The 15,260-nt window shown below is 39.2% G+C and overlaps 1 protein-coding gene across 1 annotated transcript in view; it reads right to left on the bottom strand.

The window, feature by feature from the left end:
- ITGA2 (integrin subunit alpha 2) overlaps positions 1 to 15,260 on the bottom strand; it is a 129,600-nt gene that overhangs the window by 68,982 nt on the left and 45,358 nt on the right. Inside the window, exons 3-4 of the mRNA XM_010588139.3 lie at positions 4,222 to 4,331; positions 387 to 478 (exon numbers count right to left, since the gene is read on the bottom strand). Of these exons, the coding sequence (XP_010586441.1) occupies positions 387 to 478; positions 4,222 to 4,331 (202 nt within the window). The remainder of the gene's footprint in view (positions 1 to 386; positions 479 to 4,221; positions 4,332 to 15,260) is intronic.

Here is a 15,260-nt window from a genome sequence, read left to right as displayed (position 1 = left end):
AAGTGCTCTTTAGCTTTGAAACCTACCTTGTGAAATACTAGCACCTATTTTTAACATTCCTACTAGAGTTAGAAAGGAGACGTGAGATTCTGCTGTTATCAAGAAATACTGAGCATACCTCCCAAGGACAAAGAATTAATGTTCCTTTTACTTTCTTAGTTTAAAACATTCTGTGGCAAGATTAAGTATGGTTTTGCTGAATATCCTAAAAATGTCCACACATCCACAGATTGTTATTTTACGTTGGTTATCCAAATAGCACAATTTATGAAAAAGCAAGCTCTAGCATTTAAATATCAACATTTGATTTGATGGGAAAGATGGTGAGAAGACACTGACTACATACTTTCCTGAGAGGAATTAGGAATAGAAAAGTAAACACTCACTAGAAACCCTCCGGTTCCCACGTTCCTTGTGAGGGTCAAGCCAAGGCTCATGTTGGTTTTCATCTCAGTAACATTTGGAATGCTGGTTGAAGCTTTCAAAGGGGAAAAATTTTTAAAAGTTATTATATCTTCAGCTATTTACTTAAAGTTGCTAAAAAAAAAAAAAAAGACACACCAGTGGCTGTATGTAGGATTGAATTTAGTGTCATAGATCATATGTTGTTGCTGTTGTTAGATGCCGCCAAGTTGGTTCCGACTCATAGCAGCACTATGTACTACAGAACAAAACACTGCCTGGTTCTGTGCCATCCTCACAATCATTGCTATGCTTGAGCCCACTGTTGCAGCCACTGTGTCAATCTATCTCTCAGAGGGTCTTCCTCTTTTCTGCTAACCCTGTACTTTACCAAGCACGATGTCCTTCTCCAGGGACTGATCCCTCCTGACATATCCAAAGTATAGCTCACATAATCTCACGGAAATCAGATGCCTTCAGTAATCTGGCAGCTTGCTTAAATGTATGAGGCTGCAGAGTATAACATATTATGGAGGAGAGGTGCCTGAAGAGGGAACAACCTATAGGGATTTAAATTTAGATTTTTAAAAAATAACAGGCTGGCTAAAGAAAACACATCTGAGGAGCCCATTCGGAACCTACCTTGCCACTCCTGTTCTTTCTAATGTCGTGGTGGCTTTTTTTCCCCATTAGTAAAAATATCCTTAAAGTATCACCAAAGAATGCCATATGACAGAATTTAGGTTAAGGTTACAAAACCCTCTGCTATCGACTCATAGCGACCCTATAGGACAGAGTAGAACTGCCCACAGAGTTTCCAAAGCTATAGGTCTTTACAGAAGCAAACTGCTACACATTTCTCCTCCTAAGCTGCTGGTGGGTTCAAATTGTTGACTTTTTGATTATCAGAAGAGTACTTTAACCACTGTGCCACCAGGGCTCCTAGAGCTCAAAGCTGGGTGGATTTTAAAAGAGAAGTCATGAGACTAGTCATGCAAAATAATAAATAAATCTCTCCAACCTCCTCTCTGCCACTGAACTAGAGCATCGTTCACCGTATCTATCCTTGAGTTATTGAACATTGCAATTCTCAATAAATATAATTATTTCCTCATGTTCTGTCATTTCTGCCAAGTCATCTTTGCCACTTTCATTTTTCTTTACTTAGATTTCTTTCTCCTTTCCCAGAATGATTGTTTTAAAACTATATCTTTCCTCTCAAGCCTCCAACCTCAACCCAGGTCTCATCACTCTTGGAGAGTAACCTGTCTCTTGTAGAGAACTCAAATCACACTCTAGGAGCAATTTCAACTTCTCCCATCACTAATCAAAGGTCACTCTCAGTGCTCCTACTTTTTATCTTCTTCCTTTATATCTTTGAGAAGCAGCATTTTTCCTAAGACTCATTTTCCCATGTACCAGTGACATTTACTCCATCGGCTAACCTTATTCTGGACTAATGTTGTGTTGTTAGAAGCATCCAGTCAGTTCCGACTCATAGCGACCCTATGTACGATAGAACGATACACTGCCAGGTCCTGTGCCATCCTCGCAGTCGTTGTTATGCTTGAGCTCATTGTTGCAGCCACTGTGTCAATTCATCTTGTTGAGGGTCTTCCTCTGTTTCACTGACCCTCTACTTTACCAAGCATGATGTCCTTCTCCAGAGACTGATCCCTCCTGATAACATGTCTGAAGTATGTGAGATGCAGTCTCGCCATTCTTGCAAGAAACAAACATTCTGGTTGTACCTCTTCCAAGACAGATTTGTTCAACCTTTTGGCAATCCATGGTATATTCAATATTCTTTACCAAAGCCACAATTCAAAGCATCAATTCTTTTTCAGTCTTCCTTATTCATCGTCCAGCTTTTGCATGCATATGAGGTGGTTGAAAACACCATAGCTTGGGTCAGGCGCACCTTAGCCTTCAAGGTGACATCTTTGTTTTTCAACACTTTAAAGAGGTCATTTGCAGCACTTTTGCCTAAAGCAATGCATCTTTTGATTTCTTGACCGCTGTTTCTGTGGGTGTAGATTGTGGATCCAAGTAAAATGAAATCCTTGACAATTTCAATATTTTCTCCATTTACCATGGTGTTGCTTATCGGCCCAGTTGTGAAGATTTTTGTTTTCTTTATGTTGAGGTGTAATCTATACTGAAGGCTGTGGTCTTTGATCTTCATCAGTAAGTACTTCAAGTCCTCCTCACTTTCAGGAAGCAAGATTGTGTCATCTGCATATCGGAGGTTGTTAATAGTCCTCCTCCAGTCCTGATGCGCCATTCTTCTTTATATAGTCCAGCTTCTCGGATTATTAGCTCAGCATACAGATTGAATAGATATGGTGAAAGGATACACCCTTCCTGATTTTAAACCACGCAGTGACTAATAGTCACTCCATCGTCATTGCCTCTTTCCATTTTCCCAAAGAATAGGATCATCTCCTTTTTTATTTTTGCTAGAAATTTCTTCTCTTAACTCTGCTACCCCATTGAACGGCTCTCCCAGCTCTCCTTCATGCTTCAATTCCTGGAAATGGAGGTCTACTTTCACTCTTGTAACTTGTTCACTACTTATCCACTCCTAAGTTCTTTGTAATCTATCCTTTCACTTCAACACTACTGGATTTATATTCTAGGCCAGCAAGTTACACACAATCTGCTGGGGTGCAAAAAGAAAATAATAGAATTTTTATGTCTATATTTTTATTGGTTTATGTTTATGTAAATGTATTAGTAGGATGGTATATCAATGCATGTATATAATTTAAAAAATAAAGATATGAGGGTGAGTGTTCAAAAGTTTTATTATTTGAAATAGATAGAAATATAGATATAGGTATTGGATGAGGGTTCAAAAAGTTTTGAAGTTACTGATCTAGGTTATCCACAGCCTCATTAAATATGTAGGCCCATCTTTTCTCAGTCCTCTTATTCTTTAGCTCTGTAGCAGTTGACACCACTGACACTCCTTCCACGTCACTGAAAACATGCTTATCGAGACCTATTATATGCCAAAAAACTATGTGAGACATTAGACATACAGAGATATGTAAGACCCCCTGCCCTAAAGTCTTACAGTTTTTGAAACTTTTCTCTCCCTTGACAGTCACGCTACCATACTGCCTAATTCAGGCCTAAATTCTTCAGAACTCTGTGTCTCCTCAGTCCTGGTTTTTTGGATGATGGTGATGATAATGTGATATTGATCAAATTGAGTAACTTTTTACTTGCATCAGGAAATATTGCATGGAAATATCACTCATGTAGCTTTCTAGGTCTTGCATCTTTAGTAACTTTTTGAATTCATAGAAGGTATCTATGATAATTAATGTCTATGATGCCGATAATTAAAATTTTATGATGCAGATAATTAAAATAGTAAATAATCATAAGTCATATTTTTTTTTATCGCAATGAAATCATTTAGGCATGATCAGAAACACAGAGTGTTTCTAGGCACCTCCAATTCAGCCCTAGTACTGACATTTCTACACAGAATGGTTTATTCTGAGATGAGGAAGGAGAGAGGTATGGATAGCCTCGGATTTCTGCAAGTAACCAGAAAAAAATTCACCTAAGAGTAGACAGAAATCATACCACAGTCTGAGGGTAGATAGATGATCCAGGAGGCTGCATGCTTCCATGTATCAGGTTAAATCAAACCGCGTTGGAAACTTGGAATATGATTGGGCCCCATATGACTAAAGGGATAAAGGCAATCAACCTGTCCATTTTTCTTTTGGTGTTTTTCAGTCCCGCATATAACAAATGAGATTTTGTTATTTTTGAAAAATTGCATTGCCAATTAGAACTTACTTTGCAAATTCAGTTTTTCACATGTAGCAGTGGATAGATCAACAGGACATTTATACACGTCTCCCATTCGGTTCTCAGGAAAGCCACTCCAAGGTGAACCAACCAGTAACCTAGAAATAGAATTTATTTCCATTAGACATAAAATATTAGCTATAGTGTTTTCAAGAGAAAACTGACCATGAACCAGCAAATACCACATTTAATCTCAACTTTTAGTAAGTGAACAGTCATATTTGTTCATCGATAATTTGACCCTTTTCCTTGCCTTTTAGCTAACCAAGATCCTTGATGAGTGTATGCAATACAGCTGTTTTACCACAACACTCTACTTGGGAAAGGGGGTCCTTATAAAGTTGTGCTGTCCTAGAGAAATATACTACAAGCCATAAATGGGAGCCATACATGTAATTTTACATTTTTGAGAGCCACATTAATAAAAAAGAAATGTGAAAATAATTTAATAATATATTTTATTTGGCTCAGTATATCCAAAATAGTAAGCACTCAATATAGACTCATTAATGAGCTATTTTACATTCTTTTTTTTTTGTACTAAGTCTTCGAAACTTATTTTATGCTTAGAGTACATCTCAATGTGGACTAGCAACACTTCAACTGCTCAATAGCCACATGTGGCTAGTGACTACCATATTGCTCAGCACAGATCTAAACAATGAGACAGTATTAAAACCAAGGGCAACAACTAAGATTTTTTGAGTCCTTCCCATGTTCTTAGTACTTTCATATATTAATTCATTTAGGGAGCCAATGAGTTATTTAAGTGATTTTATGTTCTTTGCCTTTAAAAGGGGATCCTTAGCAAAAATGCAGAGTAAATTAATTATGGGGGTCTCCTTAGGTGTGACAATGCAGATATAGCTGGAGTACAGAATAGGGAGGACAGAAAGAGTGGTACTCACATCCTTTCTTTCGTTAGTCTCACCTTCTACCGAGCTTCTCTAACCAGGATTACATGTCTTCCTGTGGAATGACTTACCTGACATTTCTGGCCACAGAAGAATGGTCAGAAAGAGCCCACCTAAAAATCTGATCTTCAGACACTATAGCAGGTTAATTACTTGGCACTCAATTTCTCAGAAAGCATATTTGCCTCAATGTTTATATTTGTCAAAGGTGGGAAAGATTAGATTAACGAACTATGAAATGTGAATTCTTTCATGAGACTTGTGTGTAAATAATTTATCATTCTCAATTAAACATTGATTGATCATGTGTCCTATGAGCTATGCTACAGTGGATACAAAAAAAAAAACCTAAGGCATATTTCTATCTAGTAGATCTAGTAAATATTATTAAAATACATTACAAGTACAATGATAATAATACAAATGAATTAAAAGATATGAATAAGCTCCTCTATGGAAAAAATATTAAAATGATCATAGGATTCAGAGATGGACATTGAAGTATGGACATTCTTAGCAGAGGGAACAGCGTGAGCAATCATGGAAGGAGATAGTAGAGAGTGTTTTGAAGAAACCATTGTAAGTTCAATATTAAGCTTCTCCCCTTGTCCAACATATAAAATTATTCTCAAGCTAATATAGAGTATCCTAACTTTATTTTTTTGACTTTAATTCAGTGAACTTCAATTAAGGCTACAGTTGAAAGGAAAGTTTTTTGTCTTCTTATGAGAAGATAATTTAGCATAATTTAGCCGTTAAAATATTACCCATAGTCAGGATTACCATAAGACCAGGCATATAGGTTAAGCTTTTTGCAAAAGAGGGGAAAAGAAATGTTGAATGCTTTTAAGTCCCAATATTCACTTAAGTGGAGGAAGGGACTCAGTAGCTAGGTATGGAATGCATGTTTGAACATATCTGATGCTCTTCAAATTTATGACAACTCAGAGGAAATCAGGAAATTGATGAAGACATCCTATGGTGAAAATCGTCCTCCAAAAGCTAATTTTCTCAGCCTGTACAAGTCCTTGGTCTTCATTCCACAGTGGAAGTACACAGAGCTACCTCTGATTTTTGTTTGCCGAACACATCTTAAAGTACAAGAAAGAAAGAAGAGATAATTGGACATTTGCTTACTTCTCCAACCCTCTCTCTTTCTATGCACTTGCCTAAAACTCTATATTTCAGTCATATTGAATTCAGTTCCTCCACCAAGTTAGGGTCTCTCTTGCTACCAAAGCTTCACACATTCTGGCAGAGTTCAACTCATTAGTTAGGTCTCCTATTAGACACCACTTCCTCCAGGAAGTCTCCCTGGCTCTTCCAAATCAGCAAGGTGCTTTTCCTGAGTGCTTCCATACCATCTGACCTTTCCCTGGTCCAGTTTTTTTTTTTTTTTTTTTAATCATATTGCCCTATAGTGCCTGCCAGTGACTAAATCCCCCACTAGAAAGGACAGCTCCATTGGGGTAGGAGTTCTGTGCCTGAGAGAGGTAACAATGAATAAGTACTTGCTGAACAAATGAGTGAAAAAAAAATAAGCAAACAAATGAATGGATGTTCCTACAGTATTTAGAACTTCCTTCAGCTGAAGAAAACTTAAGTAGAAAATTCTTAATTCTGTTCCTATTGCAGCACATGACTTGATCAAGTAAAATTAAAAAAGGTGAAAAAAAGCTTTATACAGTTACTGTTTTATGTTGGCTATTCCCGATTCAGCCTCCAATTAACTACTATGCATCAAACTTCTTTTTTAAAAACAAAAGGTCCACCAAATCAATACCATTCACAGTAGCCCTGAAGAAGATAAAATACTTAGGAATAAATCTAACCAGAGACATAAAAGACCTATACAAAGAGAACTATAAGGCACTACTGCAAGAAACCAAAAGGGACCTACATAAGCGGAAAAATATACCTTGTTCATGGATAGGAAGACTTAACATTGTAAAAATGTCTAATCTACCAAAAGCCATCTATATATACAACACAATTCCCATCCAAATTCCAACATTTTTTAATGAGATGGAGAAACAAGTCACCAGCTTCATATGGAAGGGAAAGAAGCCCTGGATAAGTAAAGCATTACTGAAAAAGGACAAAGTGGGAAGCCTCATTCTTCCTGATTTTAGAACCTATTATACCGCCACAGTAGTTAAAACAGCCTGGTACTGGTACAACAACAGACACATAGACCAATGGAACAGAATTGAGAATCCAGATATAAATCCATCCGCATATGAACAGCTGATATTTGACAAAGGCCCAGTGTCAGTTAATTGGGGAAAAGATAGTCTTTTTATCAAACGGTGCTGGCATAACTGGATATCCATCTGCAAAAAAGTGACACAGGATCCATACCTCACGCCATGCACAAAAACTAACTCCAAATGGATCAAAGACCTAAACCTAAAGTCTAAAATGATAAAGATTATGGAAGAAAAAATAGGGACAACGTGAGGAGCCCTAATACATGGCATAAATAGAATACAAAACATTACTAAAAATGCTGAAGAGAAACCAGATAACTGGGAGCTCCTAAAAATCAAACACCTATGCTCATCTAAAGACTTCATCAAAAGAATAAAAAGAGCACCTACAGATTAGGAAAAAATTTTTAGCTACGACATCTCCAACCAGCACCTGGTCTCTAAAATCTACATGATTCTGCTAAAACTCAACCATAAAAAGACAAACAACCTGATTAAAAAATGGGCAAAGGATATGAACAGACACTTCACTAAAGAAGACATTCAGGTGGCTAACAGATACATGAGGAAATGCTCTCGATCATTGGCCATTAGAGAAATGCAAATCAAAACTACAATGAGATCCCATCTCACTCCAACAAGCCTGGCATTAATCCAAAAAACACAAAATAATAAATGTTGGAGAGGCTGTGGAGAGGAGTGTAAAATGGTACAACCACTTTGGAAATCGATTTGGCACTTCTTTAAAAAGCTAGAAATAGAACTACCATAAAAAAAAAAAAACCCAAAACCACTGCTATTGAGTCAATTCCGACTCATAGCGACCCTATAGAACTACCATATGACCCAGCAATCCCACTCCTCAGAATATATCCTAGAGAAGAAATAAGAGCCTTTACACGAACAGATATATGCACACCCATGTCCATTGTAGCACTGTTTACAATAGCGAAAAGGTGGAAGCAACCAAGGTGCCCATCAATGGATGAATGGATAAATAAATTATGGTATATTCACACAATGGAATACTGTGCATCAATAAAGAACAGTGATAAATCTGTGAAACATTTCATAACATGGAGGAACCTGGAACACATTATGCTGAGTGAAATGAAACCCAGGGCCGTCATCAGTTGCAAAAGGACAAATATTGTATAAGACCACTATTATAAGATCTTGAGAAATAGTTTAAACTGAGAAGAACACATTCTTTTGTGGTTATGAGAGCGGGGAAGGAGAAGGGGTGGGAGAGGGATATTTACTAATTAGATAGCAGACAAGATCTACTTTAGGTGAAGGGAAGGACAACACTTAATACAGGGGAGGTCAGCACAATGGGACTAAACCAAAAGCAAAGAAGTTTCCTGAAGAAACTGAATGCTTCGAAGGTTAGTGAAGCAGGGGCAGGGGTTTAGGGATCATGGTTTCAGGGGATATCTAAGTCAATTGGCACAATAAAATATATTAAGAAAACATTCTGCATCCCACTTTGAAGAGTGGCGTCTGGGGTCTTAAATGCTAGCAAGCAGCCATCTAAGATGCATCAATGAGTCTCAACCCACCTGGATCAAAGGAGAATGACGAACACCAAGGACACAAGGTAATAATGAGCCCAGGAGACAGAAAGGGCTACACGAACCAGAGACTACATTGTCCTGAGACCAGAAGATCTAGATGGTGCCTGGCCACAACCGATGACTGCTCTGACAGGGAACACAGCAGAGGACCCCTGAGGGAGCAGGGGAACAGTGGGATACAGACCCCAAATTCTCATGAAAAGACCGGACTTAGTGGTCTGACTGAGACTAGAAGGACCCCAGTGATCATGGCCCCCAGACCTTCTGTTGGCCCAGGACAGGAACCGTTCCAGAAGCCCGCTCTTCGGACATGGACTGGACTGGACAATGGGTAGGAGAGGGATGCTGGTGAGGAGTGAGCAACTTAGATCAGGTGGACGCTTGAGACTATGTTGGTACCTCCTGCCTGGAGGGGAGATGGGAGGGTAGAGGGGCTTAGAAGCTGGCGAAAAGGGCATGAAAAGAGAGAGTGGAAGGAGGGAGCGGGCTGTCTCATTGGGGGAGAGAGCGGCTGTCTCATTGGGGGAGAGTAATTGGGAGTATGTAGCAAGGTGTATGTAAGTTTTTATGTGAGAGACTGACTTGATTTGTAAACTTTCACTTAAAGCAAAATAAAAATTATTAAAAAACAAAACAAAAGGTCACTGTGGGGTCTATGCAGGGAACAGAATGGCACCATATAGCTTAGAGCTAGAAACTATCATAGGACGTGTGGCTCTGACCCTTGGCATGCTGGGAATTCCTATTAATTACAACAAATCTTACAACAGCCAGGCACTGTGTGTGAGGCTTTCCAAACATTATCTGATTTAATCCGAAAAATGAGTCAGATAAATTTTACTATCTTATCTCCTTTTAAGAAACCAGATGCTGTGGACTCACGACGATTTCATGTTTTGCAGAATAGAACTGTGCTCCATTGGGTTTTTCATGGTTGTGACCTTTCTGAGGCCTCTCTTCTGAGGTACCTCAGGATGGGTTCAAACCACCAAACTTTTGGTTAGTAGCCAAGCATTTAACTGTCTGTGCCACTCAAAGAGCCCTAGTGGCACAAACGGTTATGTGGCCAGCTGCTAACCAAAAGATTGGCAGTTCAATGCTATCTAGTGGCTCTGTAGGATAAAGACCTGGTGATCTTCCATAAAGATTACAGCCAAGAAAACCCTATGGGGCAGTTCTACTCTGTCACATGGGGTCTTTATGGGTGGACACAGAGTCAACAGCACCTAACAACAGCATCTTCATTTGATAGACGGAGTGACTGAGACCTAAGGAAGTTAGCAACTTACTCAAGTCTGAGTAGCTAGGGACAGCCAAGTGTACCAAATTTTGAAGCCCAAGCTCAACTTTTAGGGTATTATTCTTCCTCTTAGCAGCAAGAAGACCTGGGATAGGGCCCAGACTGGAAAAACTATCTGAACAGATGGGTTGGCTTCCAGAAACAGCAAAGAGTAAAATCTGGAAAGCAAAGGTCAGGCCATACCCATTGTGATGGTAGGTATGGCTGTGTGGTGTGTCAGGAGCCTGCAGATCAGACACAGCCATCGCCATTCATCTGTGTGAGCCACAAGACCCAGGGCATACTGTTTATGACAGCAGGTAGGAACAGATATGATCAGTGTACATTCAGGTAATACCAAATGAGCTGTTTTGGGTGTCTTCTGTTGTACACATTTCCCATCCATCCTTAACACAGACCAAGAGAGATACGCAAGAAACAAAAGGTGTCCCTGTTTTCTCCACGAGATAGTTCAAAAAGTCCTTTGTTGTTTCCTATCAACAGAATTTCTCTGGACACTCTCCCCATCGCCTGCCCCAACCTTGTCTAAAAATTCAGGATGATAACCTCACTGCATAGGAGTAGTTATGACATAACCACCCCCACCATGAGAACTGTGACACTCCTAAATTAATCAGACAGGAAAAAGGGAAAGGCAAGCATCTGCAAAGTTTTGTGCCACTTACCAGGAAGGACATGGAAGTCCTTGAAATTCTCAAAGAGAAAACACTGGCAGAACCCAGGTTACCAATGTCCAACTTATGGACAACTTGTACTTGTCCTTTCATGTTATGTAAATCTGCCCTTGAAAAAGTGGATGACATAACTGAACTAACTCCTACCAGAAAAAACAAAACAAAGCAAAAAACCCATTGCCTTCAAGTCGATCCTATAGGACAGAGTAGAACTGTCCCGTAGGGTTTCCAAGAGGGGGCTGGTGGATTCGAACTACCGACCTTTTGGTAAGCAGCTGTAGCTCTTAACCACTGCACCAAACAAGAACCGTACGCACCTGTTCTGACCTCCCTACAAAATCGACTTAAAGACAGGAATAGATTTTGTCCGTAACCTGGGGACTGCCTGTACATAGAAGTCTCTGACAGTATTACGTCATATTGAACGCTTAACACAAGGTAACAGAAAACACCAGAAAATTAGACCATTTTTGGTGACTGTTGAAGAATAACAAGGATGTCCTCATCATATGTGACTCATTATTTAATTATAATGAACCACATTAATAAGTAGCCCACAAGTCATGCTGTAGGCAATGGAGAACATTTCAAAGACCATCTGTCGCCTCCTTTATTGGCAAAGTTCCCAGTAGACTCTCTTCCTCATTTCCGCATCAGTGAAGTCTTGGTTCCTGACAACTCAACCCTCATGAAAAAACATTATGACATCACCAGTGGTCACTCTGAGAGAATTGTGACTTTCTTAAATTAATCAGACAGGAAGATGAGGGAGGATGGTATATATGTCTGTAAAATTTTATGTAATCAGCTGTAGCAGGAACAGACATGCTAGCAGAGAGTGTTACAAGGTGGGGAATAGGATAAGTTAGTGGGTTAACCTGGTCAAAGTGTGGCCAAGGTTCTTGGAATTAACAGATTTAATTTAATCTCAGCTAGACAAAAGAGCTGGATGAACAGTCGTGTGTGCTGATTCTCAAAACAAAACAAAATTTCCAGATATAAACTACTCTTTTCCTGCAGTGAAACTGGGAATTCCTCCAAGACTACTCTAAATAACACTTACTGTTCAATTATCTTGTGGGAAAATAGTGATTATACAGACTTCTAAAACATAGCCAATTTGCCCACCTCCAATGGAATTCAAAATACTTTGTTTAGTTAGTAAACAGTACTTATGGCGGTGTGGATAGTTTCAAACCCACAATCCAGGGACTGTTATAAATATCTTCCTTTGGTCTGTGGGTGTCTAAACTCTCCAAGTGCACCTTCAATACTAGGGGATTTTTCTAGAGATTACTGACAGAGGTGTACTTAAAATAGCAGGGCCAAACATTATGTTTTATTTAATTCAACAAATGTTTTTTGAGCTCCTGTGGGTGTTGGTATTGCACAACTCCAGAGGCACCATTCCCATGGTGGTCTTTATGAATGGTGTGCCATGGTCTTGTGTAGTATATAACCAGTGGGGCTGTATGTGTTGGTCAGACCTACTATGTGCCAGATATGATTCTATGCACTGGTAATACAATAATGGATAAGTCAGTCAAAGCTTCTGGGCCTCGGTGAGCTTACATTCTAGTAAGAGATGATAGACAATAAACTTAATAATCAAAAATATGTTAGAGGGTGATTGGTTCATGCAGAAAAAAGAAAAGAGTACAATGAAGTTGTGAGTATGGGATTGGGAGAGGGGTGTGCTGTGATCTTTATTAGGATGGTCAGGGAAGGCCTCACTGAGAAGGTGACATTTAAGCAAAGACTTGAAGGAGGTAAAAGAATGAACCATAAACCTCTGGTGGAAGAATAGTCCAGGCTACAGAAAGAGCAAGCACAAAAGCCCTGTGGCTGGAATAGAGTGAGTGGGGAGGAAAGTGGTGGGAGATGAGGTCATATTGGTAATGCAGCCAGATCATGTAGACACTTGCAAGTATTGTAACGATTTGGCTTTCACTTTGCATGAAATGGGAAAGCCATCGGAGGGTTTTGAGCAGAGTAGTGATGTGATCTGACTTACATTTGAGAAAGATTAAAAAGGCTGCTCTGTTGAGAATAATTGTTTGGGGGCTAAAGGTGAAATAGGTGAAGCACGTAGGAGGCAACTACAATAATTCAAATAAGAGATGATGGAGGGCTTAAATGGGGCTGGAAGAATGAAAGTGGCAAGAAGTGGCTTATTTTGAAGACAGGAATACAAAAAAAAAAAAAATAGAGGAGTCAAGGATGACGCCAAGGTTTTTGATTGGAATGAGTTACCATCATCAGATAAGAGTAATGCTGTCCATAGACCAGGTTTCTAGGTGGTGCAAATAATTTACACTTGACTCTAACCTAAGGTTAGCAGTTCAAACCCACCAACAGTACTACAGAAGAAAGGCCTGGTAATCTGCTTCTGTTAAGATTACAGTCAAGAAAAGCCTATGGAGCAGTTAGTTCTACTCTGTAACACACAGGGTTACCATGAATCAGTATCCACTCAAAGGCAATGGGTTGTTTTTTTTTTTTCTTTTTTTTAGTCAGTAGAGCAGGAGTTCAGTACGAGGTGTTTTTAAGTTTGAGATGTCTAGCAGTCATCTAAGAGATATTTCCCTTGGAATTAGAAACCTATTGCATACAGTATCACATTAATGTGAGAAATTTCAAAGCCTGCAGTCGGTAAATATATTGTTCAATACCAAGCTATTGATGATACACGGTGAGTCCTATAAGGCTACCTGCCTCCTGCTAGCTAATGTAAAAGGAGTTTATGATAGAAAGAATTTACCCATGAAGATTTGGCATCTCTGGGAAGGAGAAAGACAGGTAAAGAGTTTATTTGTGGCTCTTGGTTGGGAAATATTGCTATTATAAATTTAATAGGTAAGCTCTTTGGCATACATCGAAAGACAATTTTAGTATCTAAACCTCATTATGCTACCTCAGACTCCTTTGGCTGCCAGATTGCTTCCTGAAAGAGTAGGGAAGCTAAACCCTTCGGTTCCGTGATCAGAGTTCGCCAACCTCATTATCGCTAAGACATCTTAAGCCTATTGTTCTGTCTCAGAAAAACCCTGGAAATTAGCTTTGCACTGGAAGCAAATGAATCAATCAAACCAATGTTGTTATTTGGACTTATCCAACATGCAGTTTTCCTGAAGTTAAAGTCAAATTCTGATATATTCACTTTAAAACCTTGTGACAATACAAATTCCATGTTTGTGGGTCCATACTATGGGAAAAGTGATTTTAAGACCACCACGTTTCCATAAATCAAAGCCCATGAGCTAAATTAGGCATGCACATTGGTAGATAGCTGCTTTATCAGTGATAAGAATTTGAATATTGACCACAGTAGAGTATATAACCCATTGCCGTCAAGCTGATTCCAACTCATAGCAACCCTAGAGGACAGAGTGGAACTGCCCCACAGTTTCCAAGGAGAGCCTGGTGGATTCAAACTTCCAGCCTTTTGGTTAGCAGCTGTAGCACTTAACCACTACGCCACAAGGGTTTCAAAAGGCAACTGTTTTCACCCGGTTAGAGTATATAAAGCACTTTTTATGTGCATTATCTCCTTTGACCCTTGTAAATACCCTGTGAGGTCAAGTGTTATAACTATTCCTCTTTTCACATAAAGAAACTGAGTCTAACTGTTCACGTGGCATCAAAGCCTAGATCCACACCCGCGTCCTTTCACCCCAAATCCCTGATTCTTTCTATCATATCAGGTCCCCTTCGAACTCTCAGTTAGTAGAGGTACTCATTTTTCTCCCAGTGTATGAACCATAAAGAAATGAACAAATAAGTTCCACCTGTCTTTCTTGACATTCCTCAGGTCTCTCTTCAGATGAAGTTAGATGGATAGAAACGATTTAGACAACCATACAGGACGAAGATGGGTGTGTGTAGATTCTATTAACCTTTGTAAATAAACTTTACTCCAGAACCAGACACCCAGACATTATCACAAAGGGAAGAGTAAAATTCTGAGACTAACTAGTGAAGCTTGGAGGATTTGCATGGATCGTTGAAGGGCTCCAGACATTCTAGCCTAACTGGAGCATCTGCAGATCTATCCCACTTATGAGTCACAAAAGATGGGTGTGCTTGTGTGTTCATGTGCTTGTAGGTGCACACACAGATCTGCATCCAGAGAACAGGGAGGGATAAACTAGTCAGAGCAGGGGATATTTAAAGTGCCCTTTCTACTATAGGCTTGTATTTATGGACAAATAGCACAAATCATTTAAAAAATTTAGCCATAGAATTATTTTAATTCAGTGAAAATAAAATCAACAACTATGGTATGAAAAAGGTGGGTGAATCAATACTAGGGTAGTCCATGGGAACAGTGTTCTAAAAGGAATACTTGGTTC

Source organism: Loxodonta africana, chromosome 2, assembly GCF_030014295.1.
Source record: "Loxodonta africana isolate mLoxAfr1 chromosome 2, mLoxAfr1.hap2, whole genome shotgun sequence".
Taxonomy (NCBI): Eukaryota; Metazoa; Chordata; class Mammalia; order Proboscidea; family Elephantidae; genus Loxodonta; species Loxodonta africana.
The sequence above is the reverse complement of the archived record's forward strand: the minus strand, read 5'-3'. Positions and strand labels throughout refer to the sequence as shown.